Source organism: Stegodyphus dumicola, chromosome 10 (assembly GCF_044657685.1).
Source record: "Stegodyphus dumicola isolate Sdum_Otavi_A_Nest chromosome 10, ASM4465768v1".
In the NCBI taxonomy this organism is placed as follows: Eukaryota; Metazoa; Arthropoda; class Arachnida; order Araneae; family Eresidae; genus Stegodyphus; species Stegodyphus dumicola.
The window spans coordinates 187,797,957-187,817,678 of record NC_140777.1 but is presented as its reverse complement, the minus strand read 5'-3'; the positions used below and the strand labels follow the sequence as shown (position 1 = coordinate 187,817,678).

General features: G+C 32.7%; 1 protein-coding gene across 1 annotated transcript; it reads left to right on the top strand.

Moving 5' to 3' along the window:
- The first annotated feature begins 2,501 nt into the window (after positions 1–2,501).
- LOC146995276 (molt-inhibiting hormone-like) lies at positions 2,502–12,604 on the top strand. The gene is made up of 3 exons (XM_085826040.1): positions 2,502–2,661; positions 8,316–8,515; positions 12,149–12,604. Exons 2-3 carry the CDS (start codon positions 8,316–8,318, stop codon positions 12,261–12,263), a joined length of 315 nt encoding a protein of 104 aa, XP_085682166.1. The 5' UTR covers positions 2,502–2,661; the 3' UTR covers positions 12,264–12,604.
- The last annotated feature ends 7,118 nt before the right edge of the window (positions 12,605–19,722 follow it).

The following is a 19,722-nucleotide window of genomic DNA, read 5'->3' as shown; positions in this document are numbered from 1 at the left end:
TCAAAAAGTATCAAAACATTTAAATGTAGTATTTTAACAACAATAACTATAAAATTGAAAAGTTTTTTTTTTTTTTTTTTTGATTACAAAGTAACTTTTTAAATTATAAATGTGTTGTACAGTCCATATTCAGTTTTAAATATTGGATGCTAATAAGCTAAAAACTATCTAGTATGTATCAATTTCTACTTTTAAATTTCATTAGTTCTGTGTTTTGGGGCAGTGGATCTAGCATCCTCATTCAGGCCTGCTGTCAGGACTGATGGAACTGATGTGGGGAGCAAAGCTTGGGAGTGGCAAAATTTTTAGAATTTAGTATACAGAAACTGAAAAACGAACATACAAATTATATATTACACCCAAAGGGGCTATTTTTTAACGTTTTGTGAGTTACCTTTGCAAAGTCATTAGGTTAGGATCGTACTGTCTTTGGCTACATAAACTGTAGGAGATCCTATTAAGGAAGCTGGCGACTTCTCGCACAGGCGTAAATGATACCAACACAGAAGAAGGGTAAAAATAACCCTTTATTATTATCAAATATGAACAGAAAGGCACTTCTGTACTTCGTGCTTTGCAATAACACCGACAACTTGAGGTGGAACTTAAGTGTCGATACACAATCACCTACCTGATAGTTATTTAAATGGCCAAAAAGGGCTATCACCAGCTCCCGCGTAACAGAAAGGACAGACTCTTAACGCTCGCTGGCTAGCGAAAACACGTTTCGAATAAACTCCAAGATTCACCCGTTAAATTACTCACTTCCCTTAACTTTAAAGTTATATCCTGGTGAGGAAATGAGAGGGGAAATTCAGGAGTTCAGAAAAGATAAGAAAACATTTGAATAATTGTTTAATTGAACTAAGGGAAACGCTACAACACTACCGAGACTCAATTTGACTGGGCTTTTCTCTACTTACTTTATAAGGTATTTCTCCCGCCTTCTTAGCATGCCTTCATGGTTTGGTGGTCTGCACGCTGGGCGCGTAGTCCAGTGTAAGTGGTTCGATTCCCGGCGGAGGTGTTACTCATTTTTCATGACTCCTGCTTCTTCCAAAAATATCTAATGTCTCTACAGTGGTAACACAACTAAAAGGGTGGTTGGTGAATGATGATTCTCCACGCCCAAGATTTGGCGATTGGGTTCCCTAAAATCCCTCTTCTTAGCACGCCTTCGTGGTTTGGTGGTCTGCACGCTGGACGCGTATTCCAGAGGTCCGCGGTTCGATTCCCGGAGAAGACGTTGCTCATGTTTCATCTCTTCTGCTTCAAAAATCCTAATGTCTCTACAAACGTATCACAGGAACTTTACATAACCGGGTCTTTCCTCTACTTACTTTATTTCTCAAGGCTAGATGCGTCATGTGAAATTTATGCCGCTGGAAATCTTCTCTTCTACGTACTTTACAGAGACATTTTTGCGATTTTGAAGCAGGATACATGAAAAATGTGCAAGCCGGTGTCCTAACCGGGACTCGATCCACGGACCTCTCGAATACGCGCCGAGTCTGCTGACCATGACCATATTGAAGTCATGCATAAAAAGCTATGCTATCATAAAAGATATGCATCATCTCTGTAGGTAATCGACCAAATGTGAACATTGCCATATTTGTTTACATTTGTAACTTATCAGAATAGTATGTTTGATGCCGTTCTAAAGAAACTAAGCTTCACAACAACAACTGTTTCTTTTTTATTTGTCTAGTTTCTTTTCTATGTCGTTTTAGATTTATTATAGTATTTGAATATAACATGTGGCAACGCTTAGATAATCCTTCAGATGACATAATTTTTGCGTCTTCAGATGATGTAATTTTTGCTTTTTACCATAGCCAGAATGTCGCTATGGTAAATAAATATAGTGATTTTTAAAGACCGCATTTCTTCTAGTGTGGTTTATGCGCTATCGACGAAGTACATTTAATGAAATTCAATACGTTTAAATGAAATCCATGAAAAAATGCGTCTAATTTAATATTCCGTGCAAGGAAGTCATGTGGTGTACACATCAGATTTTTTATACACATTTTAAGAAAAAGATTCGAAACTTCTCTTGCATCCCCAAATGCTTTTATTTCTCAAAATAATCATCAGAAATGTTAGGAATATAAATATTAAAATGCATTACCCAGTTTCTAAGAATTTAGGAATAACTTCCAAATTATATTAATTAAATCTTACTTTGCAATTGCTAAATGTAACATATAAAACGAAATAATTCAGAACATTCGATTTCTTGTTATTTACATGTATTTTACATGATTTAAAAGCAGCAAAAGTGTTGCTACCTTTTAATCGCAACCACATTCCCGGAGTTAATGTTTTTCTAGTTCATTCCAGGAAGATAATTAATTCTGGGATAATTCTGGAATCTACAAAATTAGGGATGGAGAAAATCAGAGCAAAAAAAGCGAAAACTTAGGCCAATAGTGACGCAACTATCATGGAAAACGTGATTTCACGTCATAAAGGCTCGATGCTGTTTCAGCCAATGACAGTCAAGCTCCTTACTACGCCCGCGTGAATAGCCGCTGGAAGCTTTTGTACATAAATAGGCTTTCCTTTCTCATTTGTTAATCTAAGCAGCCCAAAAGCCAGAAGCAAAACTTTCAATTTCCAACTTGATAGTGGTAGGTCTTCGAATACATTTTATAGGTGAGTATATTTATGTTCTAATAATGATGATTTTAAACATGTGAAGTAAGTGATGTAAAATTACAAGTTCGAAGTTTCCACATAAGTTAAATATCTTAATACGTATGTTGAACCTAAGAGCAGTATTTGTTTTTACATCAACTTGTTTTCCCTGTTCTCTTTGAACATAACATCTTCAAATAATAAATAAAAAACTTAACAAAAATAGCCTTCATATATGTGCATTGAATAGTAATAAATTTTGCGACATCGGTAAGACTTATTTTTAGTTATTTGTGATTATATTATGTATTAAGCTGTTTAAAATGTTGTAGCGACATTAGGTTTTTTGGAAGCAGGAGACGTGAAAAATGAGCAGTGCCTTCGCCGGGACTCGAACCACGGACCTCTCGAATACACGTCTAGTGTGCTAACCGTTACATCATCAAAGCATGCAGAGAAGGCGACAGAAATCCCCTATATGCTCCGCCTTTTAAAGGGGGAGTACTATTATTATTATAACGGCACAGACCCGATCCTTCTAGCCGGCACAAGCCGGCCGTATAATCAAAAACTGGGACTGGCCAGAAAAAACAAATATAAGAAAAAAACATATAAAGTCCAAAATCTGAGTCTCAGTGCCGAATTCCAAATCTATCTTTGTTCGTATTTGTAATTTTCATTATTGTCTCTGCAAAATCTTTCAAATTTCAATAGTTCCTTTTAAAATCTTCCTTAAAATTCTTTTTATATCTCTCTCTTGCACTCCGGGTAAGCGTACATTCATCGACGAAGTGCCTGGCGTCCCCAAACTTATCACAAATTAAGCATAGTCAGAATCTGATTTATATCAATATTATTTATATTATTCATCTTCTTCTTTAACTTTATATTTTTCATTAACTCTTTTTTATTATTAAACGACTACCAGAAAAAATTCCAATTCTGTATAAATCCAGTTTTTCATTTCAGTAATGGTCTTTTTTCTTGAATCTTGGATATCAAAATTATCGGTCTCATAATTTAAGGGTCCCTTAAAATGGGGGAATATATAAGGGAATTAGCTACTGGGGTTTAGGGGACCCAATCGCCAAATCCTGGTTGTGATGAATCATGATCGCCTTTTTTAGTTCGGGCGCCACTGTAGAGACATTAGGTTCTTTGGAAGCAGTCGAGTGTGCTAACCGTTACACCACGAAGGCAAGCTAAGAAGGGGGGAGAAATACCTTATAATGTAAAGCTAAATATGTATTCAATTATGACGTTACTGTTGAGTAATAGGCTACTAAAGGGCAGTAAACCATAAAACTAAAATACGTATGGCAAAATCGCATTCCGTAAAGTTAATTTTCCAGGGTAAAATATGTTCCGATTAAAAGGTGCGTAGAATTTAGAAGAGACATCATCGTTATAAGATCATCTAAATTTTCATTCGTCATTTTTTGATTATATTCTCTAACTTCTTCTTTCTCCAGGTCTGAAAAATCCTTCGCCACCAGTTGTTCATAAAGTATTCGTGCTTTGCTCCGTGTACCGCTAGAGTTACTGTTGATAAATCTAGCCAGAAGTTAAACTTTCAAATTGTTGATAAATTCTGACTTCTGGCTAGAGCGTATGTCCGTAGGAACTGAATGTTGATTAAATGGACGTTGAAACGAGTATGAATGAAATTCTAGCATTGTACAAAATAAATGGAAGCAATTAAGATAATACATATACGCGAAATAGTGCTCTGCAAATCGAGCTCCGCAAGAATTTACTGTAGTCGTAATAATGATAGCAATGAAATGGCAAATAAGTTGACGCAATCACGAACTTGATTCTTTCATTCTTCAGCTATGAAATTTCCAGAAATTTGTTTATAGATTAAAATTTGTTTGCAAATATGCGTCACAATTTTGAAATGTTATTTAAATTTTGCGTCTATCAATTTATCCGAACTAAAACAGTCTTTGTAATACACGTTGTCATTCTATTCCTACTATTAGCTCACACTTTCCATATATTTTGTTCAAATTTTCAGTCGTTAATAAAATACTTTTTATTCACCCACTCAAGTTCAAATACATTATTTTTAAAATTGGAGTGGATGACACTCGATGTTATCAATATATATATATATATATATATATATATATATATATATATACGTTATACATTTATATATTTACTTTTATTTCCGAATGTGTTTTCATTTTTTTACCGTTTAAATTCTGGGACTCAGAAATGAGAAATGAAATTGCATTTCATTCGAATTCTCGAAACACGCCCGAGATCATCGCATTTGTTTAAATTCCGCAATTATAATGAATGCAGTAACTATTAACAAAATACAGGGGTATAGTTCTGCGTAAATTTAACATTTAAGGCATTTTAAAAAGATTGGAAAATGTAGTAAAGACAAATATAATTCAATCAAACCTTGAATCGTACAATAAGTTTTTATACATGTCACATAATATATTAGTATGTGCAATATCATTTAGATACTTTAGTTATGAAGTTAAACATTAACACGAAATAAATGAAAATGTTTATTGTTTGAAAAATTTCGTGAAAAGATTGTGAGCTGGAATGACGAAAATTTAGCAACGCCTTGACCGGGAATCGAACCGTGGACCTCTCAGTTACGCTCTGAGCGTGCGGACCACTACACCACGAAGGATCGTTAAGAAGGCGGGAGAATTGCCGTGTAGGTTGGGTATCAGCAACCCCTATACCGACAATGTTAAATTGGCCATTTTCGACGTACCTTTTCTCAAAATCGGCTGTAGATACACGCTTGAAATTTTTTGTGAGATTAAAGTATACCTAGCTGATTATACTGAAAAGAGCTTTTGAAACATTTTGAATTTTAGAGTAATTTACAAAATATTTTGTTAGGCACAATAAAATTTAAAACTTTTCTCGCACAAAAAATTAAAATTTTTTTTCTTAGTTTATCACGAAAAGCTCATTTCAGTAAAGATTAGGAAACCTAATAAATAGGCCATGAAAATTTTAGATACCTGTGAACAGTAGTTTCTGAGAAAAGGTACATCGAGTATAAAAAAAATCCCGTTTGGAGAAAAACGCGTTTTGATGTAAAAATCCTCATTGATCAAAGCATTCGATGAAAAATTAATACTAGGCTTTTTAGTTCTAATTTTCATAGAGATTAAAGAATTGTATTTTTAGAAAGGTAAAAGTATAGAGAATTTGAAAATGCAAAAATTTGAAATCATCCTTTTTTGAAGATTTTTGAGTTCCAACACCCCTTAATTTCCCTACGTATTCAGGCTTCCTTTGGACGGCGATCACTCTCATTCCTTTAATACCAAACACTCTCTAACATTTAAAGTTTTCCTAAAAACATTCTGCCGGAAAACTCTTACCGAGAATCAGAATTAAAATGTCAGCAGCGATAGAACGCAAAGTCAAATCCGAAAATCCAAAAACCTCATTTAAATACCGGCTACTCATTTGCATTCTGGTGAGGAACGCGGATAGAAGAAGCTATATAAAAGGTGAGATTACAAACGACAGGTTAAGGTTAATAAAACTGGTTACAAAAGTCTGTCACAAATTGTCCTTTAAAATGTCTTTTGCATTAATTAATTTTCCAACCGGGCAATTTAATTTTTGTTTAGCAGGATAAAATATTCTTCCTTTTTCATTTCGCACAAGCAATTGGTGTTGCTCATGTAATTTGGGAGACAATTAAATCCTGCATTTCTGCGTTCGAACGTTTTCGCCTCTTAAAATGCGTTTTATGCTTTAAAGAATTTTTCTTAATTACTGAAACAAACACATAAATTTTCCCTCTGTTCTGTGAATAATTGTGTCTTCATTTGTTCAGTTACTCATCTTAATGCTGTAAGATATTTAACAAACATATCAGCATTTAATAATGCTGTCCGTTCCTCGTTGTAAAGCCTACTAGAATGTTTCTACACCTTCCCCTCACAGGCTGTAGATAGGGTTTACAGCGCCCGGTGAAAACTGAAGATTTTGTACCATTTTCTGTGTGACAGGAATTAAAAAAAATTTCATTTTAAAATTTCGTAGCATGAATTTCGCGCCTCTTGGATGGCAGCGCCTGGGAACAGATGCCCCCCCTTGGCGCCCCACCCTAGCTACGCCATTGCTTCCCCTGGATTTGAACAATGAGCTTTCCAATTACCAAATACCGGTCACTAATTGCAGTATGTCCGCCATTGCATTATGAATACGAGCAGTAAGAAAGAGGAAAATTTCTTACATTTTCCCTTTTTCCCATTCTTTTCCCATTTCTTTTCAGTATTTTTTAAACTTCATTTATATCCTTTGCATGAAGGCTCTGTAAAGCGCACTGTTTCAGATTCTTAAATATATACTAATATTGCACGTAGTACTAATTTCATTCGGTGATGTTCTTTATCTGTTTGCGTGAATTAAAAAAATTCCCAGATAAAATAAATACAGTCTAAAATTTTAGTTTTGATTTCCAGATTCGAGACTGTAAGAATAAAACAAATCAAATTATCAGATCAGAATTCACTGAGAATGATAGTATTTCAACTTATTCTATGTGTATTTCAGATTATTCTGAGGAACTTGTGCTAGCATTCAACTTATTCTGAGTAAAATGAGTATTCTAATACTCATTGTACTTTTTTAAACCTTTTTTTACAGGATCTTATTAATGAGCACACAAATAAATAAACACAAACACACTTAGATAAATAAGCTGCACTATTGAATCACCCAAATTTTTTTAGTGTCTTCTATTCTAAGTGTTACTGCTTGCCGTTAAACTTAGAAACTTTGAGCTTTTTGTTGTTCATTGAATGAAAGCTTTGTTCTATGATCATCAGATGCTTCCATCGTATATTCACTAATATGAAGTGCGATTTGTGGTTGAGCGGTAAAGCTGTTGAACACTGGTAGCTCGACCAAGGTTTGATTGCAGGCGAACGGACAAGCTACGTGGGCGTTTTTGTCGTTTTCTTCATTTATAAAGTGGATACGAGCTTGTTCCATTGTAAAGTCCTCCACGAAAGCATCACTTCTCTTAAGCGGATAGCCGTAGCATGCTTTGCCATAATCATTTAAAGAAAATCACAGGTATGAGAAAACAAGTTTGAGTTTTTTTTTTTTTTCAAATTTCAGTTGGTAAATTGGTTAGTACAATGTTCATGAGAAAGCTTTTATTAATTATGATAAAACTAATTCATTGCAGTTGCAATACGGGAAAATTTTGCACTTATGCTACAAATTAACTTCAGATAATAAGGAATATTGCATGGAAAATTACGAGAATTACAAAATCACAAATTGTACAGAATTCTTTTCAATCTATTATTGCAACCAACAAAATATATTTTATGCCATTATCCTGTGTACATCTTGGTACACGGTTACAATTACAGTTTAAAATCAGTTAATCTCATTTCTTTTCAGAATTTTTTAAACTTTACTAATATGAAGTACGATTAGTAGTTGAGCGATAATTCTATACAATTCTAATTAAAAGAATTACAAAAATTTCAAAACTGATTCCTCAGAACCTCGTATAAGTATGTCAGATTTAAAAATGTAAATTCAGTTTACAAAACGTTGTATTTTGTTAAATTAAAAAATTTCTGAATAATCAATTTAGTTAATTTAGAATTATTCATTATATTTTTACTTAGCATTTGTTTTCTTCTCAACAGATGGCGTCTTTTCGAATCTTGCTCTGCTTGTTCGCTGTTGCCATATACCTGAATGAATCAGCACATGCCATTGATAAACGGCGTTTCACAGATCTTGGTTGCATGGGAACTTATGAAAAGTCCCGATTTGCACGCTTGGAGGCGCTTTGTGAAGAATGTTTCCAACTTTACAAGGAACCCGATCTTTACGTCAAGTGCAGGTAATGATCGATATATTACTTCCCAAAAAATATAAAATAGATGCCCTAAAATATCTTTTATTTTTAAAGTAATATAGTATTTTTCAAAATATTAATACTTATAAATTTCTAACTAATCTTCATTAGCAATGCATGTTTAGGCATCATTAAACTTTGAAATTTGTGCACGTGGGAATTCGAAATATTTGTATGAGAAGATATTTATGATAACCAGCTAAACAAATCAAATATATTATGGCTTGTTAGAAAAGAAAAGTACAGAAGAGATATACAGTGCTGGCCATTAATATTGCAACACCATGAAGGAGAGCAAATACAAAAATGATATTTATTGTACGTAAAGAGTACGGCAGGAAAACAAAATAATTAAATTTGTAAGCAATTTGGGAGTTTACAGGGGAGGGCGAAATTAATAGAAATAGCTGCCACCCCTGGCAAATAAAACGGCCCTTACCCCATTAGGCATGGAGTCAAACTGGACTTGGATGACAGAAACGGGAAACTCAGCATTCCATATTGCTTCAAGTCTATGCCACACTTCATCAACCGTATTAGCTGGAAAGGGTTGGCGGGCCAGTCTCAAAAATGTTTTCAATGGGTGAACGAAGGATCTAGAGAACGTGCAGGTCAGGGCAGCAGTCGTGTGTCGAGGAAGATCAGAACACGACGGGCAACATGTGATCTTACATTATGTTGTTGGAAGAGGGCGTTATTCAGGCCTCGAAGATGTGGCACAACAACTGGACGTAAGATATCAGAAATGTACCGATCTGCGTTCATTTACCGTCGATTCGAAATAGAGATGTGAGTGTCGTACCCAATGGTTGCCCAAGCCATCACACCAGGTACAGGCCCCTATGTCTATAATGAATGCAAGCAGGCGGCATGCGGTCTCGTCTCCTCGGAGTCTCTAGACGCGTATACGGCCATCAAAAATACTGCACTCAGAACCGGGAGTCGTCTGAAAAGACGACATTCTGCCACTCCTGTATCCAGCTTTGTGGTTGGGGGCACCAGAGTCGCCGTCTATCTCTATGCTGCAACGGAACAACGGAAGCCGAAGTAATGGTCACCTTGTCAACGGAAGCCGAAGTAATGGTCACCCTGCTGAGAGTCCACACAGCTTCAAACGTCGACGCACTTTACAAGCTGATACTGGGCGTGGTGCAAAAATGCCCGTTTCCTGACTAATGGTCCGTCATGTCGCCGTACGGTTTTGCAGGGCTGACCTCATAATATATCTGTTCTCTCGGGCGTTATTCATGGGAGGACATTGAGATAATGCCTGCTGTTCAGTATGACTCTCAACAACACATTGATTTCATATTCGCATGACAGTGGTTTGAAATCGACCAGTGCGACAGTGGCTATTGCAGAACGATAATCTATACTTTCGATAGGCAACGATCCTGCCTCTAATGAATTCTGACACTTGCTGGTGAGTATTTCGTCTTCTTAATCGAGGCATAATACTACATTCTGAGCAAATTCCTCCCTTACAAAGCACTTTCCGAATGAGAAAGCCACTATACAATAATTCTTCTATACAATGCTTCGGATGTAGTTTCTCTCTCCTGTGTTGTATAAATACGCTGAAATACTATTCATTTGCATATCGCAACCACTTCTTCCTTTCCTGTAATTTTGACGTTCGTCAGATCATTTCTTCCTGCTGTTGCAATTTTAATGTCCAGCAGTGTACATAATTTCGTTTAAAATGTCAATTAAATGTCTGATTCAATCGAGTACATAACAGATAAAATAATTGCCAAATTTTCGTTATTATCATAACAAAACAAGAAACTGTCACCAACATAGTGAATGGAGAAGGGACATTTTTTTTAAAGTAATTTAACTTCAGAAGAGTGTGCGCAAATGCCAACAAGTACGGAAGTAAGGGTTTACCATAATGAATCCTATTATTTCGCCGAAATAATTATTTCGGTAAATAAAGCGAATTGCACTCAAAAATTTAGAAAAAGAGGTCAATTCTTCGACTTCAAACGTCAAAGAATTGACCTCTTTTTCTAAATTTTTCATTTCTAAATTTCTTCATTTTGATCTTGATTGTCAATGAAATAGAAATCTTTAAATTTGATTTCGAGATGTTTTAGAGAGATTTCAGGTTGAAAATTGGCCAAAAAGGGATTTAACGTCAGAAGAAACCCTAACTCAACTGTGGGGATCTGCGGTAGAATCTTTCTGAAAATACTTATTCTTCATTCTGAAAATTCATTCTTTCTGAAAATACTAATTTTTCATTCTTTCTGATAATACTCATTCTTCATTCTTTCTGAAAATACTCATTCTTCAGTCTGAAAATACTTACACTTGAGTTTTGAAGTGTACCTTCAAAAATGAAGAGTAAACATATTCAGAAAGCAACGAAGACATTTCAGTGACTAAATATTTGGCAAAAAAAGTTGAAACTATACAAAAAATGGAATATTAAATTATTTGGAAATAGAATAAAATATATAACCTAGTTTTCAAGAAATGGAATTCGCAAATTTGTTTTAATTGAGTTTACCTATATGAGATGATTTGATAGTGCGCGTTGTTAAATTCTCGAATTCTTCCTCTCATTTATCAATAAAATTCTTCTCGTGTTCTTTAAAGAACCTATTTGGATTCTTAAAAAATACATAACAATAATTTTACCATACATCGGTCAAACTATAAAAATTCACTTGGAAATTTCACTTTAAGAAACATCTTACGTTAGGAAAGAGAACATAAAGAAATCTCAGTAAATTCACAGTTGATGTTTTGAAGAAGTATTGTTCTTTTAAAATTATCCAAAGAACATTTTTAGTTGGCAAATTAGATTTTTATATTCACTTATAAAATTTCGACAGCGTTTCGGTGATGAGAATTTTCGCCGAGTTCTAAAATGTCTAGGATTATACCAGGGCTCGCGAATATTTCCTTGAAAGCATGAAAATTATCAGAATTATATGTTTCGAAACTATTTTTAATACAGTAGAACTCCAGTTATCCGAATCAACTAGGACCGGGAAGTTGCATGTGGTCACACTCGGGCTGACGCTCCATCCACTTCAAAGCAGTTTCAAGGCCGGCAAACGCTTCACTAGCTGATGGTCCCGTGTCTGCTTCAACTTCGACATTAAGCTCATCTTCTTCCTCGACACTTTCTTTGAAACCTAGAGTCTGATGAATCACACACCATCCATTCTACTGTACCCTCAGTTCTAACTTCTCAACATCCATGAATTTTTAGAAGATTATTTCTTAATTCCTCAAGTGAAACGTCTTCCTAATCTTCTCCTACCTCTTTCTTTTTCTTCTCTTCTGCAGTTGACTCTGAAAAATTCTGAAATTTTTAAAGGAATTCGGATAGTCAGAGTTCGGATAACTGGACTTGTACTGTATACTCTTTTGAATAGTAAATTTTCAGAAGCATTAGGTTATTTCGAAGCAGGAGAGATGAAAAATGAGCAACTCCTTCGCCGGGAATCGAACCACGGACCTCTGGATACGCGCCCAGCGTGCAGACCACCACACCGCGAAGGCATGCTAGAAATTCGGGAGAAATACCTTATAAATTACGAATTTGTGTCATATAATATTGTATCGAGACTGTTCATTAATTGTCAGTATTTTATCTTTTAGGTCCAATTGCTTCAACAATGGAGTTTTCAACAAATGCGTGGACGCTTTGCTTTACCACAATGAAAAGGAAGATCTTCAGAGAACGGTCGAAATGATATACGGAAAAAAGAAATGAAGTTTTTGAGAGAAAAATAAATAAAAAATATGATGCTTGTAAACAAAGGAGAGCATAAGTCCGATTTAAATTATTGCATAATTTTCTTTTCTTTTCTTTTAAAGATAAAAGCTTCTTATTTCATATGACGATTACTGACAGACGTACGCTGGAACATTAGCAAATAATACTGAACGTTGTTCTTTTCCAAGTGTGATTTTAGTTGAAAGTTCTTTTTAATCTACATTTTTTCTTAATTCTCAGAATTATAATTTATTGTCTACTTGTAAGGGTGTAATTTACATTCTGCTTAGTTCTTTACGTCTTTTATTTTACTGAAATAAAATAAATTCCTGATTGCGGATTGTTATTTTGTTGCATTTCATTTTGATCTTGATTGGTTAATGCCAACCTACTCTGAAACCAAAAATGGCAACATCGTTCACAGCTTTATAATTACACTTTTTAAACTTCCCAAAACCAAATATGAGTTTGTAGAGTTCCTCACTGGGTAATTCTAAGTTACTGTTGGAAGTAAAGAATCTTAAGAACTGATAAGCGAATAATCGCTTGAATTCGTGTGACAGTAAACAAGATAGAAGGGCAAACTAACCCCTTTATTATTACAAATAAAGTTTTGAAAAACTCCGTTTTGGAGTGTACAATAAAACCGACACTTGGGCTTGAACATAAGAGACTAAGAATTAAACTAAACTAATCTTAAATAAAGAGAAAGAGACGAAGCTATCAAAATTCTAACAGAGTTGGCCCCTTAACGTTAATAGACTGCGAAGCTATCAAGGGCCTAAAGTACGGCCGAGCGTGATAATAGCTTACGAGAGAGTAGCCTAAAAAAGGCGGTCGCGTGCGGCTAGAATATCTGGTATCTCTCTCTCTAAGACCGAAGAACTTCGCGGTTAAATACCACTCTTCCTCATTACGTATTCAGACTTGATTCTAAAACTACGTTCTGGCCGGAAGTGGTAAGTTAAAGTTAAGAATCGATAGGAAGGAAACTTTAACTCAAAATTTAACTAATCCTTACAAGCTTAAACGCTAATAATAGTAAATTTATATGATTAAAACAGTCGTTTGTTTTTTCAAGTGATACCATTTAAAAGAAAAGCTCTCGTTTAAATTTATTATTACATTTTCTTAAATTAAAATGACCACCTAACATTCAGTTGATTAAACATTCATTTAAACCATTTCAATTTAAACCATTTCAATTTAAACATTCCTTTAAGTTTATTATTAGATTTTCCTAAATTAAAATGACCTCCTAACATTCAGTTGATTAAACATTCATTTAAACCATTTCAATTAAAACATTCATTTAAATTTATTATTAGATTTTCCTAAATTAAAATGACCACCTAACATTCAGTTGATTAAACGTTTATTTAAATAATTTCAATCTAAACAATAATTTAAATTTATTATTGTACTTTCCTAATTAAAATGAACACCTAACATTCATAATATTCAGTTATTATTTTAAATCGTACATATACAATCACTAGATTCAACTATCTATTTTATAATCCCGCATTATTTCTTATTAGACAACAATACAGACATACACGAATTTTCATTATTTTTTAAACTCATTACATGCACAATTGCTCTTTTTTATTAACATGAGCATACTAAGTATATCTAATACTAAACTAAGCATATCAATATTTTATCATTATAAGACATATTTTGTTTATTAAGACTTTTATAAAGGTCTCACGATGACGATGAATTCGAATAATGGAAATGATTGACTGTATCTAAGAGATGTATTCGCACTGCGTCCAGTCTCGTACAAAAAGAGAAAAAAATTAAATTAAATATATAGGTAGGCACTTTTTTCTTTCTGCTAGATTTTTTTATAAACAACCCTTCTACCATTTCACACAAAAGGCAAAAGAAGCGTCCAGACTTCGTAATCGATTACAAAGTGCAATATATCAGCTATTCTCTATCGATGATGAAAGGACAGTGTGTGCCATCGGAACAAGCGGCGACCTTCTACTTACACCCCGAAGGTATACGGAAAAGAGGGAGAAAATAATCTTAAATAAATACCAAAAAATTATTGTTTGTATTATTGTTCTAGCGAATCACTACAAGCAGTAGCGGTTGAGTTGACCGTTGGTGAAGCTGAAATCATTCCAAAAACAAAATTAAAAATATTAACTTCAAATTTTAAAAAGAAAAGTGAATTTGAAAGGTTTCAGATTTTAAATTACGTCCAAAGGGGTGTTTTTTTAGAATTTTCTGTCTTACCTTTATTTACTAAATATCACGTTCTTCGCACTTAAAGCATGAGATTCAGTTCAAGAGCAATATTTCAAAATAATTTTCAAATGAGCATATCTTTAGAGTTTCCGATACTCAGTCTCGCGCGACGGAAATAAAAATGTTTTATATTTCAGTACAGTGTTGCCATTGCTCGCTTTGAAATCGTTGAGTTTGTTAATCAAAAATTCGTTAATGTGAAATTGTTAATAAAACAAATTTCAAATTCAAAATTCGTGCTTCCCATATTAGGTGTAGGATTACGTTATTCAAAATTCGATGGCTCTAGGTACCGTTGTCTTATCCCTGTGCGAGAAACATGCCTTATAAGTTAAGTACGAGAAAACGCGGAGCAGAATTATAATAAAATTATTTCTCTGTTTATATTCTGTATGCTAAGACGTAAAAACGATTAAATATATTAGTATTCCTAATTACGCATAGTGAAATTTCGAGATAAAAGGGATACAATTGAGAGATATAGAAGCTTTTGAATATATGAACTTATGGAAGCTTATGAAAAATGATTATATTAGAAATTGTAATTTTACTCTATAATCGCATTAAACGTTAAATTTTGCATTTACAAAACCTTTCTAACCCCCGGTATTTCAACAGCTTTTAATAAATTTGTTACTTTTTTCTTAGAATTTTTGTATGTGCCTGGAATGTGTAGCAAAATTTAATTACCGTGAAAGTTATGCAGAAAAAGAATGCATTTTTTTTATTATTCTTCACGGCAGCAAGCAACACTGTAAATGCTCTGAAGAGAATTTCATGTATTGTAAGGTATATTTTAATTTTATAACAGTTATTAGTCACTTTCCTATCGATTCTTGTTCCACTTACAACTCCCTACCAGAATGAGCTTTCAGAATCGCGTTGAATCGTAACCACCGAGACTCAAGGTCTCCGCACTACTTTATGACGTCACAGTCGTCGATCCTCTAAAAGCGAACATCGCCCGATAAGAACTGTGCTCCCTCCCGTATTTCCCTAAACTTTGTTTTTATATATACGTTTCATTCCGATGCTAGTCAAAGAATAAATTAGCAGTGATATTTCAATTGCAATAAATATTTTTATATTTTATGATTTCCAAATAAATTTTTGTTGCACTTGATGATTATTTCATAAACAAGAAAATTGAAAAATAACATGAGAATTACCTTAAGCAAACATAGAGGGAAAAGTAAAGGTTTAAACAGAAATAAACAATTAAACAAATTTCATTCATAAAGACTTTATTCAAAATTCCCTTTTTATTTTAAATAGATTAAATACAAATCATATACACAGATAATTAATCATAAATAAAATTAACTCATGTTGTTTAGGTTATGCATATTATTTATAAAAATGAACAACAAAATTACTTGAATAAATATTTGAGGAAAAAAAATAACAAAGGCGAAAATGTACAGAATTTTTCCTAGGTTTAAGAATTTCCTTACTATTAAATTCTCAAAATGAAATAGCAATATTCATATGCATTACAATAGAATCAATATTCAGTTTGTAGAATCAAACTACTCAATATTGTCTTACATTTAAAATAATGTATGTGGATAAATTGCATTATGAACAATTTGTAAAAAAATAAAAAAATCCCTTGCAATTTTTACATTCAAAATAAATATTAATATTATCGTACTTTAACAAAATTAAATTGCTTTGTTTTTTTTTTATTTTTTTGTCCACTGAATAAAAAATAAAGAATTATATTTCATCTTATTCTATTTTGTAAAGTTAATTGATTTAGAAAATGAGTGGCTCAAATCTAAGTATAACATAAAGGAGATGAATGAGTTGTAAAGGAAAAAAAAAAAAAAAAAAGAAAGAAATACACTAGTGCATTTTATTTTTCATAATCTGAAATATGCATCATTAATGTGGATAATTTTCTTCTTTTACTGCAATTTCTTTTATCATTTAAATTTTGCAAATGTGTGTCATTTTTCACTTTAATGATTTAACAATATATTTGTTGAAGACCAAAGGATCATATTTATTATTTTGTTGTTAGAGTGTCCCAATTCACAGTTTGTTTCTTCAAATAGTTCTTCATTTAATATGATATTGCTTGTAATTGAAATAGCAACATTACGCTGATTTGATGAATTTAAGAAAAGGCATTCATATTCACTACACAGTTTTTTAATAACAATATAATTAACTAAGACAATATTTAAAACACTGTCATTGGGACAAGAAAGTCTACCCCTATCTAGATTTTTGAAGTAATCAAAGTATGCATGTTCAATTGTTTTGTCTCTTAACAATTTTTTTTTCACAAAAATTACATTTTAAATGCTTTAACACAACAAAAGCACTATATCCTGCAACATAAATTAGTACTGGAACAGATTTCTTACATGATTCAATATCAGAAAGGCTTACAGAGACATTGAAAGTTGAATCTGTAATAGAATTAAGATCTAAACTGTTAAAATCTGTTAAAATATTTAACGCAATGTCATCTGTTATTTTTGGAAATTTTAACAGAGACTGGATTCTTAATTTTGATTCAGCTTCGAACAACTCCAAATTATCAGTCTGAAATTTGCCAGGCAATATGTAATTAAGATTTAGTTCAGAAGTACAATATGATGTTACTTCAAGCAATGAATAGGTACTTAATTTTAATGCAGAATGAGTTTCTTTACTGAAGATGCTCGTATCACAATTGAATTTTTCCCAACGCTCTAACCAATATAAAAAATAATGTAAAAATATTTTTTTCTCATCATTTTCTGAATTTGTTAGCGGGTTTTGATATACATTGTTTAAACGCATGCCTTTGTTAGGCGATTTAACGTTAACTATATTCCACCATATTACAAATATTTTAATAAAATCAGATGTGTCTTGGAAATGTGCAATATTATTTTGTTTACCTATTTCTAAAAGGCCATTCTTTACATAATCACTGAAAACTGTAACACAAGTTTAACATTTTGTTTCTCAAGATTGGAGGGATTTAATGCTTTATATGATAAATTAAAACCATATTTTACCAAGGAGTTAAATTCAAGTTTATGCATTTTTTAAGTGCATTCCATGATGCTGTTTTCAAAGAGGTTTGATTAATATCATTAAATGATGGGAAATACATACATTTTTCACCTTTTTGATTGACCCAGTTGTTACGAACACATTTCAATAAGTGAACAGTATCAACTAAATAAAAAAGAGGTCTAGAATTGTAAAAAAAGAGGTCTAGAATTGCCACAGGGGTGAGGATATACGATTCGCATTTGGGGAGGTGAAACAAATAATGACATACATTTTCTGTTAATAGAATTATTATCCGTTACGACACATATTACAAAAAAACCAATTTCTTCTAAACCAATAATAATTTTTTTACAATTTCATGTATTACTTCAGCATTTATTTTATTGGTTGGCAATATATGAATGACATCTTTGTATTTTGATAGCAAACTGCTAATCATAAATACATGGGCACTGTTTGCCAAATTTTTATTGTCATAAGACAAACCACAAATGTTACCGCCCTTATAACCTAAATGCTGTTTTAGATGTATCTCGTCAATCATCAAAATTACTTTTTTATCATTATCTTGCAAAAGATTAAGTTTGTGTCTTACATACATTACAAAATTAGAATTCAATGTTTCGGCATCTGGTTTCACATCATACGACAAGCAAATGCGACAAATTGTAGAGGGATGTGGTAATAAAATATTTTTACTATTACGAACAAAATTATACGCATGTGGAGCCATGTTAAAAAAGAGAGCAGAAAATATCATCAGGTCAGAAGAATACCTGAGACCATTCTTATTTAAAAAAACATAATGATAATTGCTCCTCAATAAATTTTAGTTGCAGTTTTAACATTTCATTACCATCACATTTCATCATTTTTGTTAGTAAATAGATAACAGTTTTCATAATATCTGTTGCATCGCTTTTCTTTACACATACACTTTTAATTAAAGCTTCAAAAATGTTGTTAAGGGTGTCTATGTGGCTTATATTTAAAGGAAAAGAGTACGTACCTAATTTATATACTTGAGTCTCATACATGTATGCACTTGTAGAAAGTTTATCATCTATTACAAGTGAACATTCTATCACTGGAGCTGTATCTGTTATAATTTTTGCAAAAATTATCTGGTCAGTTTTTCTAAAAACAGTCCACACTGAAGTGTCAATATATTCTATTTTTGCATGTAAATCATCCAGCGAGGAAAACATTCTTTTAGAGTCATAGTTCTTTTGTTCTGCAGCACTCTTCTGTAAAGCCAATTTCAAATAATCCTCCTCGTGGCGTTTCTTTCTGTCATTTGGACCTTCCCTTGGTGTCTTGGAATTCGATGATAAATATCCTGGCAAATTGGGAAATTTAGATGGCACTCTCCCTTTTATTAGCCTTGGATTTTTATAGGGAACTGTTATTCGACAACCTGTTCGCTGATCGAAGACGCTATTGTTGTATTCAAAATCACAGTCATTAAAATGTAGTTCACAAAACCTATGGGAAAATACAAAAATTATTTATTAATTTAATATTAAAAAACATGTTTAATGTGATATTTTGTTAAATGTAAAATAACATAGATATGCCTGAAGAATTTTCGTTATTCGCAGATTGGAAGTTTTATTCACGTAGTAGCAAAATATAATTAATTGAATTTGTTTTAATACGACTAAAACATATTGTAAAGTAGGAACAGCTTCCGTATAGGTCATTGTTTCCTTGGTAACCAAATATGGTCGCTCACACTACACACAGCGAGAAACATACAAATTATTTTTAGTAGTTTATATGTAAATTATATAGTCGTTTTTAATTCCATTTAACGTTAAATTAGCAATTATTACACCAGATGTAAAATTACATCTGGTGTAATTATACACATCATATAAAAATTCATATAAAATGAAAATATACATGAAACCTGATAATATTTAGATTTAGATAAATAATGGAATGTTATAAATAATTAACATACCTTACTATGAGGAGTAATCACAAAATTATCTCTTCGTATGGCGCATAGCCATTTAGCTGAATCTTGCTTATTCTTCGGAAATCCAAATACTCGAACTTTTGAGCCACTTTTATAATTTCCTTTACACCCGGGAACAGAACAAGGATGAAGCATTCTTCACAACTGTTTGGAAGCTTAGCTTATATACTATTTTTAATTAATTACCAG